Below are 18,427 nucleotides of genomic sequence, written 5' to 3'. Positions count from 1 at the left end.
TGCAGATCGTGCCCCAAATTGGGTAGCCACAGGAACACAGCCCACTCTTCTTAGTACCAACAAATGCTCTGGCAGCTGCAATCCAGCATCAAACAAATTAAGAATCCATTTGCCAAGAAATAAACACCTTTCCCTTTTTTCATTTTTTTTCACTTTTATTTATGTACAGTGATGTTACCATCTCAGTGGGGCTGGCAAATGTCTGTAGAGCTGTGTATTTTATAGACAACTGGGCATTCATTTCGTATGCTTTTTCACTGAGCTTTAGTTTATATATTGCAAAACCTTTCAGCTGCACTTATTAAGTTCCCAGGAGACAAGGCATTTTCAGCCTCACAGTACTTAACCCATTATTTCATTTATGAGTGGAAAAAACCTGCTCTGCTCTTTTTAATTTTAAGCATCTCCCCAGCCAGGCGCTGGTATCTCCAGTCAGCTGCTTTTTTTGGAATAGGAAACAGTTTAGTGCTTTACCGAGAGCGTGGCCGTACAGGTTTGCAGAGCTGAAATATCAGAACTATTCCCAAGACAGATCTCTCCTCCTGGTGCTTGTTTTGAACTCGGTCATCCGTTCCCCTTGGAGTCAATAAAGCAGAAGTCAGCCTCCCACTGCCACCTGAGGCTGACCACAAAACCCTAATTCTGATACCTGGTCCTTGCATTTCCTACTGTGACTAAAAATGGTTCAGGAATAAAAATAAATCAAGTGCCAGACTGCTAATTAAATTAAATAAGCCATTCTTTGCTCTGCTTCAGCATTTTCAGAGTGCTCTGTGTCACACTACAGCGGTTTGAACTATTTTATCTGCAAAGTGCATTCACTTCAGAGTTTGGACAAGACATAAAATATTAACTCGGCAAAACAAGCAGCCTTTAAGACACAGTTTAACACTGTCTGGATCTGGTAACACACCACACTATAACACACAATAAATTAAAATATTCCTAGTACAAAATAAAAGTGTGCCTAATTTCCTAGCAGCTCCTGACCAGAGATACCAGAATCCTGAGCCATAAATCTCCCTCTTAATCCAAGGCCAGTCCATGCCAGTGGATAATCTGCTGTGTTATGGGTGAGTGGTGGACTAAGTCCTGTATGCCAGTGCAGCTCTGCAAGGACTGTGCTGTGCTGTGATCAGCACAAGTGTGCTGTTGTGTTTTTAAAATCCTCTTCGGAGCTCTTGCCACGTGGCTGCTGGGATGGAGATACGAGTCTTGGTGACCTCTTCTTTGCCTGCTTCTCCATCTGGTAAATTGCTAAATAGGACATTTTTTGTTCCACACTCCTGAAGGAAGCTGTAAATAATAATTGCTGTAGACAGACTTTGTAGATGTGGTTATTATTTTTAATCACACTGATTCTTACTGGGCTTGCATCTTTCTTTGTTTCTGGAAAGTGCCTACCATATTTTGGATGTCATTGTAGTTTTCATGAGTGGAAATGTGTACTCTACTAAGTGTGTACTACTCTACTAAATGTGTACTCTACTCTACTAATCTACTCTACTAAGATCTTTCTGAATGGACTTAAGGAAAAATATCTGTAAGCATGAAATACAACATAAATTTCTGATTTGTCTTGATTAAACCGATATTTAGAGATTTGTTGGTCTCCCTTTTTCTTTTACAGAGAGAAGGCATCTAGATTAGGAACTTCTGGATCTTATACCACTGGTAGCCAAGCATGAGCTTAGGGACTCCAGTCTTCTGTTACCCCAAACTACTCTTGGGAACCAGCTGCTACCCTTAGCTCTCCCACGTCTGTATTTAGTGGCTGTGGGCATGTGAAACCTTTAGTGTATGTCCAGTACAGTCAGAAAGAAGCCACTTCTGACACGGAGCAACATCGGATACTTCAGTCAGTAAGGTGGCATTACATTTCCATCACTGTAGCACTATGTTTATCCTCCAGGGGATGTCGATTCTACTATAATAGCACCTAATGGCAAAGGATCCTAATATATGAATCACAATATATAAAAGTAATGTGACATTTTGAGTCACAGTTCTCAGAGTTTTCAAAAAGAGATAGGCATCAACTCAAGGGCATGTCTCCCTGCTGGAGCAACCTTTGACACAATGTTTAATAGATTTATTTAAGTTTGTGCAGTAGTTTTCCTAGGGATTCAAATTGCCTTTGCAAAAATTAAAGTTTCTTAAAATATTAAACTTATTGCACTTTCTTAAGAGACAAACTAGATGAATTCATTCACATTTAAAAGTTGGAAGGTCATCAGAAAACTAAAAAGGAGTTGCTACTTAAAGGAAAAGAGTAAACCGAATTCATTCCTTAAAAACCATTGTACATACCTATGAAGTTTAAATGTAAAATGTAAACACTTTCGAGCTAAAAATTATCTACAATTTTTCATTAGTCATACAAACATTTCCATAGCCTCTATATGAGGCACAATTTCAACTGAGTGAAATCAGTGGCTTCTGCTAATTTCAAATGAATTAGTATGGTAGCTTGAATGTCTCTTCCAGTACTCTTGATGATGATGATGGTCAGAATTAGCATTTTTATGTTGCCTTGACACTTCAGTATGCTGTGTAGCCACTGGGAAATTAGTCTTGATGCCCCAATCCACTAGTTTAGTATTACCTTGGGGAAACAGACGGTAGGTCAGAAATTCTGTTTAGTGCTTCTTACATATTTTCAAAGGAACCTGAACTCATGGGAAAAGTTGATTGCAAGTGCATTTTACAGAATACATGGAAATTCTGCACAATTCTGCAGCTCACTAATTATTTTTGCTTTTAGAAAAGAATCAATGATAGCATGACTTCAATGCAGTTTAGCTACTTTATGATGATGCTGGGATAATTCTACAGGTGTTTCTTTTACAAGCATGTAACAATAAACTTCACCCTTATGAGCATATGCCATTTGAGGAGGTATGTGAGATACAAGATTTTTTCTGATGAAAACATCAACTTTTCTCTCATTTCATTTTGGCTTTAAAATGTTTTTAAATAAATATTGGAGGTTTTTTTTTCACTGAGGAAATGCAGAAATGAAAAACTTTAATTAGCTATGCCATCTTTTTAGCCTTCAGTTCTTCCAAAATTACATAAATTCCGTGGAAAATCCAATAGTTGCAAGAATTAGTTTTACTCATAATGCTGATTGGTTTTGCAAAAGTATCGCCATGTTTTACTTAGCTGATACACCAACAGACATAAGCTAACATTGGAAAGAACATAGAAGCAAGGAAGCAAGCAAACAGCCTGTCTAATCTGTCTTTTTCTCAGCTTAGATCATAAGATGCTCTTCAGGTCAACATTTTTCAATGCTTTCATAACTACCAAGCTTTTCACTTTGAAAGAATAATTCCCAGTTAGGACTTCTGCAGTGTTTTGTATGATCAAAATGCAGTTGTCAAACAATGAAGGTTGAAATTTATTATTTTATTGTATTAGAAACATAAATACTGTCTCTTACCTGAATGGCTTTGACATGTGACGCTGGCTGCTTTGACATTTTTAAGACAGAGTCTTATCCCTGCAAGCAAAATGGGAAAGTGTTACAGGCTCTGACATTCTGATAGCTAGGAGAGATAAACTAGAACTTAACCCATGCTGCTTCTTGATAGGCATCCATTTCACCTGCCCATCTCCTGTTTCTGTCTCAGTTTCAGGGTTGCTTAGGTATTCCTTCTGAATAGCAGAAGGAGACAGAACACCTGAGCTTCTCCAATTAATCTTTCATAGCCACAAATGGAGCTCTCTCTTTCGCATTAAAAACAATAATGAGTAGAGATAAGGAATCTCTCAAACCTTTAATGGCATCGTAAAATGAGCAAGAATTAAAGGAAGCATCTGAGGATAAACAATGCATGGTTATCTCTGTCATGGTATGTACAACAGAATTATTAGAACTCTAAGTTTAAACCTTCCTTCAAATAAAACATAACATGCTACAAAGTTTTGATAAGTGAAGCAATAACCATTTTCTGACTCACACATTCGTGTAAGTCTTTAATACATATAGACCGAAAATGATCAAGATGGTTAAACTGTAAATTCTCTTTGAGAATTGCTAGGGCACAAAGTAACTTCTTTTCAAAGTTTTAGATTTATTATTTTTCTTAGCACTAATGCAAAAAAAGGAACAGAGTTTTTCATATAATTTTATGCATGTGTAGAGATATGGACTGGTACAGAATTAATATGCAATAACAAAGAGAAACACAACAAAGTCAAAGGATTTTTGTAAAGGTTAAAAAAAAAGGCAAGAAAGAAATTTACTATCCCTTTAACTTCAATATCGTCTCTGCCTTTTACTCTTTCACTGAGATTTACTACTTTAACTGGACTAGACCTTTATCGAAGTCTGATCATTTAACCCAGCTCAGTTTAATAAAAAATAAGATAGTAATACTAAAAGGTGGTAAGTAAGTATACATCCATCAGAGAACTCATTGATAACAACCAAATTATAGCATGTTTTGGCTACAGTATTTTACCTGAGATTGGAAAGAATATACTGAGAAAAAGAATAAATGATGTAAGAGAGAAGAGCAGAAATATACCAAGAAGTCACAAGTGGGTCAGAGATTTTGGTATTCCAAAGAGCATAACTGTCCCATGGAGGTAGTATCAGAGAAAAGTATAGATCACTTGTAGGTTGGCTTCAGCCCAGAATATCAGTCTGAAACTGTATCCCTGGAGCTGCATGGAAGATTTGCTCTTGCCTACTCTCACATCAGCTTTATATCTGTGCCTAATTTGGAACAGAACTTAAAGTGCAAGTGACTTGCCATTAGAGGTCTCTCTCTGATTGCACACTCAACTCTAAGAGTGCTGGCCAAACCAAAACATAGCCCTAACATCAGAGGGCATAGGTTTCAGGGTTAAATTGGTTCAGCTACATCAGTAAATGAATTAAAAAAAAAAAAATCCCACCATGGAAAATGAAAACAGCACCGTTCTGGAGAATTTTACATTGTGGCAATATTTTGAAGTCTTAGACAGTTAGAACAACCTCAGAATTCAGTTTATGGGATGAAATCTTGGCCATTGGAGTTCATGACAACACTTGCACAGATTTCAATAAGCCAAAATTTCAGCCAAAGAATTTATTGCATTCTTTCAAAATCTTTGCTATGAATGGAAATAAGCATTTCCTCAGGATTGCCATGCAGCTTATACTGATGCGTTGTGCTGTTAATCAGCAGTTGTATTCCAAAGACAAATGCAAAACAATCCACCAGTTTATTGGAAAGATAGGGCTTATAACACGTAAAAGTTTAATTAATTTTTCTTATCATCCTTTCCTTTTTCTAATCAGAATGAAAAATGAAAACAAAAGCACAGGAAATTAATATACAGCATTTTAAAACACTGTGTTTCTACTTTCTAAACATAGTCACAAAGAAATTCAGGCCAAGATGTACTTTTCCATATCTTTTGCATTGCAAAAACACTGTTCTGTGCTTCTTTGGCCACCTTGAGCTAAATGGGCAGGGATTTACATGGGATCTCTACTTCAAAAGAAGCAGAGCAATCGCTCTACTCAGCGAGGTGCTCTGGGCTCACAAGAAGTCTGCACTTGCAATGATTGCAATCAGACACCGGTTCCTAAAGATGGACGTATGATACAATTGTGGAGGACTGCTTTTGGAGGAGGTGATTTTCCTTACCAGTTTGTGCTGTCCTCATTACTGCTGAAGAAATCAGGACAACAGCACACCACTGAGTAAAAATAGACAATCTTTCCCGGCTCTGTCCCCTTCCCTCCCTTTTCTGAGCTTCTCTCCAGAACAATACTGACCATCAGCTGTAGGAAAATAAACCCCAGACTGCAGATGCACCTATTACTGAAGTGATTATTTAATTTTATAAATTTCTGTATTCTTTTGCCAGGTATATCAGAAAGTCCAGCGTGCTGCACTGATTGCGTTATTTCTGGCATCCCAACCAGATCTGCAAACTTAAACAAATAGTCTCCTCCACAGCCGAATCTCCCACGTGCATGCCCAGAGAAGCACAGAGCCGTGCAGCCTTTATGCTCCGGTGTTTTTTTGGCCACCCCACACCTCACCTCTTACCTTTTATGGTCTGCATGCCGAGCCAAACTTAGGAAGCAATGGCAACAGGATTTCAGAGCTGTTTTATGCCAGGCTGCCCCTGCCAGTTCCCGTGCTCTCCTGACTTCCCAGTGAAAGTGACTGCTACTTTTTGCAGAGTGACATAAAGCCGGATTGTGAAAAGACCCTTTAAAAAACAAAGGACCTATCTACTGTCCATCAGCTAAAAATAATTTCTGACAGGGCTGCAGAAAGATAATAAGCTGACTGATTCAATTTGCTTTAAATACGACTTGATATCATAATGCCATCTTTTGTAATCTGTACAAGAGATGTACAGTAGCTGATACACACCAGGAGGGACACACACACACACACCCCAGCTGAAAGCTGCCCCTTTCTGCCCTGCTGTACTTACGGCACCAAGCACAAAGGGTGTATTGGGCACAGAACTGCAGTGTATTATCTTATTAAAAGGCTTTGACAGGAACTACACCACTGTGAAACCCAGCTAGCACAAATAAAGAAGAGAAGCCCCCACTTCACAGCTTCCAGACTGGTACTACATGATGTAGGCAAACACCGTAATATTTCCTGTAATGAAGTTGTTTCCACCACTGTTACCTGTTAAGCTTACAATGAAAGAGCACCATTCTTAACATCAAATCTCCCATGTAACATTTCACTAGCTACAATAAACATATAGAAAACAATAAGCATGTACCTCTGTACATGCTCGAATTAGCGTTCGAGCTAATACAGTTATGCTTCTTATGAGTCAGCAGGTATTTAAATGACTTTCTGTTTTAAATCTTTTAAGATCCCCATAGACTATGAAGCAATAACTATAACAATTTGCTCTGAATACACTGCACAAGACATTAAAACAGGAAGAAAAACAGAACTACTGCAGTCACCTCACAGCCAGCTATTGAGTTTTCACAAGTCTTCTGAGATTTTAATTGACCCCTTCAAGATTATCTACTTATCTACTTATATAAGAAAAGTTCCAAACCGTCAAGTGAGTATATACACCTCCTTTCGATGCTGAAAGAGGTAGCCTCTTCCACCAGCTGAGATATTGACTGTGATCCTTTGAATGTGTCTGAAATAGCTCCGATGCTTTCAGCCTGGACGGCACCGAGAGCTGCTCCAGGCTGCAGTGGAACTCGGTTGAGAAGCAAAGTGTAAAAGAGAATTCCTGTCATAGCTTCCAGTTGTTCTTCCTAAATATAGCGTTTGATTCACCCTGCAGCTCAGTCCCCTGTGACACTTGACCGTCGTAAAACCAGGGCTCAAGTGTCAAGCAGTAGGTGTTGAAGGAACACACCTTTGGGTCCTTTTCCTGCCCCCCTCTCCCTGTCACCCAGGAGTGAGGCGTACGATGGCGGGAGGTAATGCACACCTCCTCCACGGCGTGTGGGGCAGCGCGTGCCTCCCTCCTGCCTCACTGGAGAAGGAAATAATTACGGAGACATAATTATGAAGAACTCACCTCGGTGGGACTATCTAGGGGAGGTGAATGCCACACCAGTGTGACTGTATCACTGCTGGGTTGGGAGCAAGCTCGCACGGCAGCTGCCTCAGGGTCTTGGCGTGGTGCTCCTGTGAGCAGGACAGCCATGATGGCAGGGAGGAAGAGAGCTCCTGAAGCCGTAAGGCCATGGCTGCTAGCTATTGAACAGCAGGGGATGTGGATGAAGCTAAAGGGTGAGGGGAGTTGATAGAGTTAATAAAGAAGTGAACTGTTCTTATACAGTTGTGCTCATGCTACCCATGACTGCTGTCAGTGAAGGCTACTGAAGGAGACCTGAAACAGCAAGTCGCATGTGGGGCACAGCCCCATGTTTCCACTCCCAGAAATTCAGCCTCCCATTCACTACAGCTTCAGAGGAGTGAACTTGGGTCCCCTTCCTCAGCTGTGCTTGTTTTCCACTGACCCATAACCCTAACTGTGGCAGCAGCAGTATTGCTGTCGGCAACGCTGCACAGGCCTCTGCTGGAGAAGGACCAGAGAACCTTTAAGTTCAACAATTTTTAAGTTCAACAAGATTGACAATTTCAAAATTACTGCCAAAGGTATATCTAACAACTAAATAATAATGGTTGGGGTAGTGATTTCAGGGAGGATTTTCCTTGACTTTAATTTATTTCGCCCACCACTCTTTTCATTTCAAGTACCTCCTCCAAGGGGAAGGTGACCTCCCAGACCACTTCAACAAGCCTGTGAATGACTCACTCTCTGCTGCCCTCCTTCCCAAGAGTGCTGCCATCTGGAAGCAGCTTATAAAGTTGGTGACTTGCTCTGGCAGCTTGTGGCTACTCATGGCCACCCCCTTTCCAGTACGGACACACAGGTAGGCATGCCACAGGCACATACATTTTTGCTAGGTCCACACAGGTGAAAATACGCGTGGCAATCAGACCCTTCCTTAGAAAGGCTGGACATGACTGCTATAAAATGTCTTGAGGGGTGGAAGACTATGGCACTTGAAACACGGCAGAGTTTGTAACAGAGCTCACAGTCCTATCTCTTGCCTAGAATGAAGGAGTTTGCTCCGTCACAGTCTAAGGTCATGCCTTCCAGGTGGCTGAGACCATGTTGAAGTATTGTTGGTGCCAGATGAGTGACTTTATTTACCTTTTTGTGAAGGTTCATATTTACAACAGAGGTTCTAGAAGGCAATGAAAGAGATGGCATATTTTTGTAACATGGTCTTGTACATGAATTTATTTCAAATGCTATTACAAATAGTTATATTACAAATCAGCTCTGGGATACAAGAAGCATACGCAGTTCTTTTTCCTGTGTGCCATTAAATTAGCAAAGGTTTTGTAATACAAACCAGGCCATTGCTTCCATTTTATAATCCCATCATCTTACAGATATGCTTGAGGAAGATCAAGTCAACACTGTTTCCTGCAATATTTTTATAATTTAGTAATATAATAGGTAACCTTAGTGATGTGCAGATAAGAAGAGAATCTACCTATGTCACTCACCTAACACCCATAAACTATCACAACTAAGCTGTACTAAATTTTGATGGACTTGAAGGAAAAGCCCATATTTTATCATTAAAATCAGAAAATGTAGCTCTGCATAGATTTTAAAGGAAAAAATATAATTTTTACAATAATTTTGCAGAGTAACACTGCCTTTGAATAACCATTAGGATGAACAGCCCCATGACTTGCAGATTCATCTGCTAAATACATGCAGCCGATGATTTAATAAGTAAATCATGAGACATATGTGCATTTCAGATGATAGATTAAAAGCATGGTGTGTTAGGCCCAGATAGCTGTACACTGTCACACAATGTATAAAATTATTGCCTTGTGTACAAAGATCCAAAAGAAATAGTAATGATATATTTAAAGTAGGAAAATCCCAATATAGTCCAAAATATACTTTTGCTGCATTTCTAGAAGCTTGTCTAATTAATATGCTTCCTGGAACAGCTTATTAGTTTAGAAAATGAAGTTGATGGTTAACAGAAACATGCATGTATCTTACTTCTTGACTGGGATATTTCACTGTATAATGTCAGAATTGTTTCTTTAGTCTGTCAATGCTTACTTAAATGTTTTCCTTTTTGAGAAACCTCATGAGCACAGATATAACTTCCCTGAGGCTCCCAAAAGAAAAATATTTTTCTATAATAGATCAAAATGCTTTAGCTTAATGCAAGCAATGTAACACAATTGAAACTGCAAGTCAACAAAGGAGCGGTCACAATTTCAGCTAGCTTGAAATAAGACTAGTTTTTACAGTAAGAAGTTAAAAAATACATTCCTGGAGTTTTGCTTCAAATTACCAGGTAGTAGCAACATATTGTAATATGTTCAGCAATGCAAAACTTTGCATCCTATCTTAAATTTAGCTCTATAAAATACGGTTTATTACTGGGTAAAATAGTGGACTCAGGATACTAAGTATTTGGTTAATTAATTATCTTCATTTGAATTGTTTGGCAAAGAATATGAAAAGTTAGGCTGCAGTGCAAGATAAACTATTCTCCTCATTCAATACATTTAGGTTTGAAAGTTATTGATATATTTTTTTTAAAAAAAATCACAGTTATGACTAAGGTTTAAAAATAAGAAACCTGCTATCAGACTGATTTATCTGAGGACTAACCTAGAGGATCCTGGAGAAAAAAGAACACCATCTATCTTCTAACTTACATAAATTTTATTTGTACGTCTGGGCTCTTTTCCCTTAGCAAGGATGTGTCTACTGCAGGTAATAACTATTTGGCACGGAGGCTTGATGAAAGAGAGAATTTTAGCAGTGGTACCGTCATATGAGGTTAGACAGAACAACAAAAGAAATTAAAATACTCCAGAGCTAGCAATCACTAGGCATTGGAGCCCATTCCTACTCTTGCTTTAAAATAAAAATACCTTTGCATCATAGATTTTAGAAAGACTGACAGACCTCAGCTGCTTTGTCAAAAGAAATACTGTCTGAGGAAGTATCATCTACTCTTTGATTGTTTCTCCCAGTTTTCCCCAATCTATACGTTTCTTAATATCAAGAAAAAAGTAACTTTCTCTTGAGTTTCTACAGGTACAGCTATACCAACAACAATAACATCAGTCTGTTTCAACAGGGAATAGCATGCAAAAATGTTTGATATTATCTAATGGACAGGAAATCAACAAACACATCTAAATTAGCTGGTTTTGTTTCTGTGACATTCCTGAGCTGCTAAATATTAATTCAGCTCCTGCATGCTCTCTTTCTTTTCCATATAAAAGCACGGTGATTATTATCACCGACTTTTCCATCAAGAAATAATTAGCCTTGTATTAGGAAGATGGTCTCACTAGAGGCTACCAGTGACCTTGTTCTAAATTTCAGAGTTCCAGCATCTTTTAATAGCTTTGTTAGCATCGTAAGAATTTGTATTAAGTTCTAAAACCCGCATTATGAATATAACCCAAACAAACATTAGAACATCATAGCTTTAACCACTGAATTACCCAAAAGCCATATTCTCTGTTGCTTTGTATTCTGTAAAATTCTTACATGCTTTGACTAAATGAAATATGATGGTGACATAAAAATAACAAATTTGTTTCCACTTTCCTCCTGGGAAATTTTAGCCACTACATCTGGCAAAGCTGATATCATAATAAAGAGCACAAGTACTGGCAGATTTTGAAGGCAATATGAATTTTTAAGCAACATGTTGATTTTGTAAACATCCTGTCTGCTATAATGATTCAGCATAATTTGGAAAAGATATGAAAAACATGACATTGCACCATCAGATTTTGTTCTGGGCAGACAAGTGTGACAAAATAGGAACTAACCGAATCATTACTGAAATTCTGTACAGAAGACCATCCATCTTTTTCACAAATCAGGATAATACAAATCGAGATCTATTATCTTTTTTTACTCTCACAACAGGTTTCTTCTGATGAAGGCCATCCCCATCAGTAAATTACATCTGCTGAACAATATTACATCTCACCTTCAATGGTCAGATGAAGAGGCCTCACCAGACAGATGGTAAGGAATTTTGCCATTGTATCCACCTGGCCCAAAGATGAACGAGAGCTAGGTGCAGATATACCAGGGGATCTGGGGGCTCAGCACCACACAAAGCAATGTATTTATCTCCTACAATAAAGCATGAAATTAAATTGCAGCTGTGCAGGTGTTCAGCTCACACACAGCTATGATCCCGCTGTGGGAGCAAATGTAGTAGACCTGAGTACAGCAATCAGCCAAAGTCTAAAAAAGAGAACAAAGACTAATTTCTGATGATTCTTCATCTAAATGGCAGATTAACAGGAAAAAAGGCATGGCTGGGACATGAAAAATCTGCCTGGATAGAAAGATGGGCACAGAACGAGGGAGATAAGGCAATGGGCTGGAAGAAGCAGAACATCAAGGGCAAGTTAAAGAAATTAATACCTTTAGATTAAAACAATGACCAAATTCAAGGACAACTGCACCAACCTGCTGAGTCATATGTAATTGATCAGTTGCTATCTTTGGTTTCTATCTGCTGAACAGAAAATAAAAGATGAAGATTTATAAACTGTGGGTGTGAAGAATTTTGAAGTTTGAATCAATATCAAGACACTTATCTTAGTTTCCATGAGTCATAGGGAAAAAAAATCCTTAACTCTCATTGCTCCAATGTTCAGAAAAAAAAGAAGAAAAAAAAAGAAAAAGAAAAAGACAGCTAAGAATGAATGCTTTCCACAGTGAAGATATGAATAAATCTACTAGTCGTACCTATCTATCAAGCAGTCAAATATGATCTATATCAAACCTTACTTTTATTGAATCAGATCTGCTACAGGAACATTTTTCAATCATTTGTGGTCTCCTGCCATGCAAATATTGGACCCATTCAGAAAGAAATTGTCAACAGAGATCAGTGCTGGCACAGGCAGATCACTAAAGTCTTCCAGCTGCTAACTTCTAAATGATGTTTCTTGACACAGTATCAAATCTCAAGTGTTAAAAATAGTATAAACAATTTCTGTTAGGAAATTACACAAAGTATTTTTAAAACCTTCAGGTATTATTTTACACCCATATGAAGTAAGGTTGTGGACTGGCAATATCTTCTATCCAAGGGTAACAAGGAACCTCAAAAAAAAAAACTATAAATACTAAGCTGCCTTACTCAATCAGATCAGGCTGCGCAACACAGGGGGTAGCCCTTTGAAGTGCAGTTCAGTTCTCAAGAGCTGGAGGCTGAAGCTAACAGTGGTGCTTGAAAATCATCTGTCCTGAAAGTGACTTTTGAGAACTGCCAGCCACTCTGCATCTCCTGTGCCCACCAGCCATTGGTGAGGTGGTGGAACATATATCTTTATATTCTGGTTAGAGTATGCAGGAAGATGCTTGCAGCCGACTTGCAAACTGATCATTTATTTTTATTAGGGAAAAAAAGAAATGTTCTTTATGTTCCTAACATAGATAAACATATGTTAGGCCAACAAAAATGTGGTTTTGTTATAGATAGTCCCCAGGAGCTATGAGTGACGAGGGGCAGGGGGGATTTGTAGCACTGGCACATCAGTGAGGATTCAGTTTATCTGCTGCCTGGAGGGCTAGGTGGACATGAAGCAGCTGCTCCTTACAGCCCGGTCCTGGAGGCAAAACAGAATGAGTGCTGGTGTAGCCAAGTGCTATGCTGTATGCTGAAGCAGCTCAGGAGCTGCTTCACCTTCTGTACTGTCAGGGCAGACAGTGATAACCTCACCTGCTCCTCCTGTGCAAGACATTCCCGTTAGAACAGCTAAATGCCGTATATGCAGAGGAGAATAAAAGTGCTACAGGCTTGAAGTCTGCTCAGCAATAAACCAAAACCTGCTTTGTCTTCTTCAAAGTGTTATCTCACTGTGACTTACTCAAGCTAAGTGCACTTTTTTCTCAAGGGCTCAAAGCTGCCCTCCAGGTTTTGGGATTCAAAATAGATAGGTCTAATACTATCATGTGCGTTCATTTCAGGTTACGGTGAGCATGAAACAATACCCATTAGAAGGAAACTATTTATTTTGCATTCTGCTGTAGAATAGAGGTTTGTGTACCTAGGGACTTCACAGGTAATTTAAAGCGCAGAAAAGCAGAACAGCTGTTTGGCATCATCTTCCCATGTGTGCTCCCCTCCTGCACTGACTGAGCTCTTTGTTTTCTGCAGTTTTGATAAATCTATTTGCAAGGACAGAATCCTAATGTTGTAAAAGTATCCAAGCACAGGAGCTAAGGCTGAATAGCTACTCTGCAGAAGATATTCCATGCTTTTTCTCATGTATAAACTCTAAACAGTTGCAGAGGATGCAAAGCCAAACAGTCTAGCAAGCAAGACTATCAGCTAAAATGAGCAGAGGAAGCACAAAACTAATATTCTTACAGCACTGAATTCTAGAATAACATCTGAGCCATGGCTCTCAAGTTTCTACATTTCCTTTTTTTTTTTGTTTCTTTCTGCTTCTATCCTTAGAGTGCAACATCCTTGGAGGACCTTTAGATGTAATTTCAGTTGTAATGTTCCTAATAGAATTGTGATAGATGACTAAATGCTGAGCATTGATAGCAATTAAGAAAGACCTGTAATTTGTTTTGTCATAGATCAAGCACTAGTAATCAGCAATTGCTGAAAAAGCATGTACAACTACTCTTTGCAGCAGGTGAGTCCAGTAAAGGCACATTTCTATGAATGCTTCTGCTTCTCTTTTATTTACATTGTTCATATGAATAGTGCCTTAAGAATAAATTTCATTTGTTGGAAGAGTCAAAATCCCACCTTTCCAGCACATATTTTTGATAACCGGGTTAACAAATGCAAACAAATTGTGCTTAATTTAATAAAAAGGCAACTTAACAGAATACTTTGATCTCAGTTGTATTTAAATGAAGATTGTTTTGTACTTTAACTGGAACACAAACTATCAAGAAAATTGTAAAACATTCTGCTATTGTTTTCCAGGCATAGCAAGGATCAGAGATTTTTTTTTCTTTCCTTGTTTGGGTTTCACTTTAAAAAACCCTGTATATTACATGTCTCCATAATTCTCATTACCTGAATTTCTTTCATATACTGAGATTTTTAGATAATAATTGTAGTAAGTTAAACGAAGAGATGGGTAGTGGTTGTTCAAACACTTATAAGCAACACAAAAGACGTCTCTGTAGTGTGCCAGTCTCTGTATCTCTCTTGTGGCTCAGATTTATTCTTTACTCTGATCTTTTTATTCCCTCCAGCAGCAGTATCCAAACCTGCATAAATGCTGAATAGACCACCCATTTCCTCTTTGCCCATCCGTTTCTTCTTTCATGCATCCTTCTCTGTGCTTGAAGTTCCAGCTAGACTTGGGTGTTCATTCTGCAAATGTACATGTGCTCCATGAAAGCACCCCTTCATTTCAGGTTAAGCTACCCCATGAGCTTTTGTAGGATCAAGGTCACATTTTGTTCCAGCCTTCCTTTCCTCTGCTTAGCTTATCTCAACACCCAACAACTTAATATCAAATACTACTCAAAACATACCTAAAAACCCATTTGTTGTCCTCAAGTCTCAAACTCTTGCCCAACCAAGTCACATTCTAATTGTATTGTCTTCAAACTGTCAAATTCCACATCTTAGCTGGTTTTAGGTCTAAGCCTGAAATGAACTGTGAGAAGCTGCAATTTCCCTGGAGCCCAGCAAACCCCTCTAATGTTAGAGCTTTTGAAAGCATTTAGACTTATTTTATTTTTAGTTTGCCATGCATCATGTGTCTTGTATGGCAATATCTGAATAATCCCTTATAATCCCTTATCTGCTTCAATAATAGGTGAAAGTTGAAGAGATCAACGATCAAACGTTCATAATTAATTTTTTAGATAAAGATATTTGTTATTTCTATAAAAAGATGCTTATGATATTAATCCATTAACTTGACAGTGTCTTCACTCATGTATTATTTAGACATTCTGTTTGGTATTTACTTGCCAAATTACATTTAATCAATATTATTATGCTTACAAGGTTATTCTTTTTCTGTCTCAAGTTTTGGCATGGACTTAGATACACTTGCGTGTTGACTGGAATGTATCCTTTTCCAACAATCTTAGATATCAGCTCTTTTGAGGCCCACCCAAGCCCTCCCATTAGTACACACCTCAGCTGTGACTTCTTAAACTGTGAGTTAGACTGCCTTGTCATAACTTCTGGATACTGTGCACTGACCTGACTGCAGTATGACATTTTGATTTAGTCAATACTTTATCATTGTATGTGTGCGAGGAAGAACAAGTTGTAGTAAAAAGCATATATCAATATCTCTGCTACCTCCTGAACCATTTTCAAGTGGAAATCTTTAATCATGATTATCTTAAAATAGCAAAATGCATTCTCTCCCTGTAACACTTTACAGTCTGCAACAGTTTTATTCTGTCAGGATATGTATTAATTTTGCCTTTCAGCCACCAGCAAAATATCCACTAAAGTTATGTGAGTAAAAACAGTGGGGCTGACAGTGCTCTAGTTCACTCACAGTATCTTCCACATTCCAGAAAATTCTCATTTTTGTTTGCTTTCTTGTGATGAGCTTTCCAGCAATAAAATAGACTGTGCATTTTAGTTGTATTCCTTTTTATCTGCACTGCCAATTTCTATGCAAAGTCAATAAAATTAATTTTTCTATTTTATACGGCATACTAAATAAACATTGAAGAAAAATATAATGTTACAAAAACTGTTTATGGACTGGATCCATTAAACAGGAGGCACTGTGTCCATTTTACTATGCCTGCTCTCAGTGAGACTATGTCATTACTGTAAGTACTCATGTTCTTAGCTGTTTATTGCCCTCTATTTCTTCCAAAGACCACAATTAGAATATTTTTTGTATATTTATATTAAATCCATGTTGGTCTTTGGAAAAACTTGAAATTTCAACCAATAAAGTGTAGAATTAACCATATTTGCATTGTTCCTTGATGATTTTCAGTTGAGTATAATAAATTGGGGACCATGGCAGAAAAGCCATAGCCATATCTGATTATTTCGGGACTCTGCTGATGATTTCCTTTAGATGCTGGGGACATCCCAGAGTTGTCTGTGTCATTGTGCAAATTCTATTTTGATTGCATGCAGGGCTGAATACATTTCATGTAATTCTTCTGCTTTTACATTGGAACAGAATCCTTTCCAAAGTTCTCATAAGGCGTCAGTTAGCAGCTCCCACCAAAGTGTAATGGCTTAAGGACAATGGAAAATCTGGAGCTTGTAGGAAAAGCACCTTCAAGCTGAAAGACAAAGAAATTCACCACATAGAGAACAAAGAGAAGCCAGGTATGTATTACTAGTTCTCACGCAATCTAAGGGACTGGCCAGGGCTGGACTCCTATCTTACAAATGTAATAAAATCTAGATTTTGTCTCCCCTTACTTCCCTGCTTGACCTACCCACCATGTCCCTCACCAATGCTATGTTATCAGTGAAAAGAAGGGAAGCAAGAAAGAGCAATGAAGTTCAGAGCTGAGATGCTTTTCTTCTTGCTGGTACTGGTGAGTAAAGCTCCCACCAACAATTTTGTTAAGGACAGGGTGAAGATGCATGTGCAAAACAAAGAAAGAGCTGAAAAAAATGAAAAAGTGGCTGAAAAATGGCATTAAAAACATTTAAATTCTAGCAAAGGGAGGGCTTGTCTTATATTTTGATTCGAAGCACAGACACTGGCACAGCTCTTGAAAATACAACTTCTACAGAGCTTTCTGTGTGGAAGTGCAGGTTGTGGTTGGTTTTATGAACCTTACTCAAAACAGCTGTCCCACAGCACAGTCTGTGAACCCACATATTAACACACTAGAGCTGAAGAATGGATGGAGTAAGCATTTTTAGTAGAGAGGTGTCATTCTGAGTAATCTTTGAGAAATTGAGGCCAATGATATTTTATCTGGAGCATGCAGGGAAAGGCGGAATGGAAGCCACCATCTGCAGAGGGCTCTCCCACCACTAGTGTCTTCATTCCTGAAAAATCTTTAGAAATAATGGGAAAACTGAGGATATTATGGTACTTTTTTTTTTTTTTTTTTTTAGGGGGGGTGGAGGTTCAATTTCACAGTTTGTATGGGCAAATAAATACAACTTTTCCTTATTGTTCGCCAAATCCATGTATTTGTTTACCTTTGGTGCTCAAACCCAGAGTTAAAGTATTTAAACTAGGGAAGGCCCAAAGAATTCAAATTTTATGACGTGACCTCATGGCACGTCTCATTCCTAGTAAGAATGAGGGCATGCCTGAGAGCAGCGAGGGATCAAGAGGGGCACAAAATGAGAGAATTTGCACGATGGTGGGAAGTAATATAATGGTCTGGAGGGTGTTTGGCTGGAAGGCACTCACAACCAGCCTCACAAAAAGCTTTATTTGTGTCATGAAATTTGTGTTAAATTATTTCTGGAGGCATTTTAGTAGTTGAAGCGAACTTTATTACTCCCTTGTCAGGGAAACGCTTCCACGATCTCCTTGAACCCCACCATGGCAGAGGTCTGCTGTCCCCCGCCATTTTCTTTATGGTTCTCTGGGAGCTGCGCTCGGGAGGTCCGCGTCCGACCTTCAACAGGCAATGTGAAGAGACCATGCGAGCACATCACTGTACCTCTTCACGAAAATAAAGAAATAAAAGAAATAAAACAGAAAGAGCGAGCTAAGGTAAATTTAGAGAGGGCGGGACCGGCCGGGGCACGGCCCTCAGCGCTGGGGGGGAGGGGCGGGGGAACGTCCCCCCTCAGTCAGGGTGGGGCGGGGCTTCCCGTCCCATGGCCCCGCCCAGTCAGTGACAGGCCACGTCCACATAGCACATGGCACCGCCCACTCCACCCCTGCCGCCACGCGCAGGCGCGGTCAGGCCCGGGTCTCGCAGCGGCGGG

The 18,427-nt window shown here is 39.0% G+C and overlaps 1 protein-coding gene across 6 annotated transcripts in view; it reads right to left on the bottom strand.

Moving 5' to 3' along the window:
• SMPX (small muscle protein X-linked) overlaps nucleotides 1–7,225 on the bottom strand; it is a 40,654-nt gene extending 33,429 nt beyond the window's left edge. The window contains exons 1-2 of one of the 6 annotated variants that reach the window (XM_013184019.3): nucleotides 7,068–7,225; nucleotides 3,446–3,505 (exon numbers count right to left, since the gene is read on the bottom strand). In XM_013184019.3, coding sequence (XP_013039473.1) covers nucleotides 3,446–3,484 — 39 coding nt within the window. In that variant the 5' untranslated portion in view covers nucleotides 3,485–3,505; nucleotides 7,068–7,225. Of the gene's footprint in view, nucleotides 1–3,445; nucleotides 3,506–4,535; nucleotides 4,599–6,053; nucleotides 6,169–6,949; nucleotides 7,025–7,047 lie in introns of those variants that run through there. The other 5 variants (XM_066980877.1, XM_066980880.1, XM_066980890.1 and 2 more) reach the window with 5 other exon arrangements.
• Between the last annotated feature and the right edge of the window lie 11,202 nt (nucleotides 7,226–18,427).

This window comes from Anser cygnoides, chromosome 1, assembly GCF_040182565.1.
Source record: "Anser cygnoides isolate HZ-2024a breed goose chromosome 1, Taihu_goose_T2T_genome, whole genome shotgun sequence".
NCBI classification, from domain to species: domain Eukaryota; kingdom Metazoa; phylum Chordata; class Aves; order Anseriformes; family Anatidae; genus Anser; species Anser cygnoides.
The sequence above is the reverse complement of the archived record's forward strand: the minus strand, read 5'-3'. Positions and strand labels throughout refer to the sequence as shown.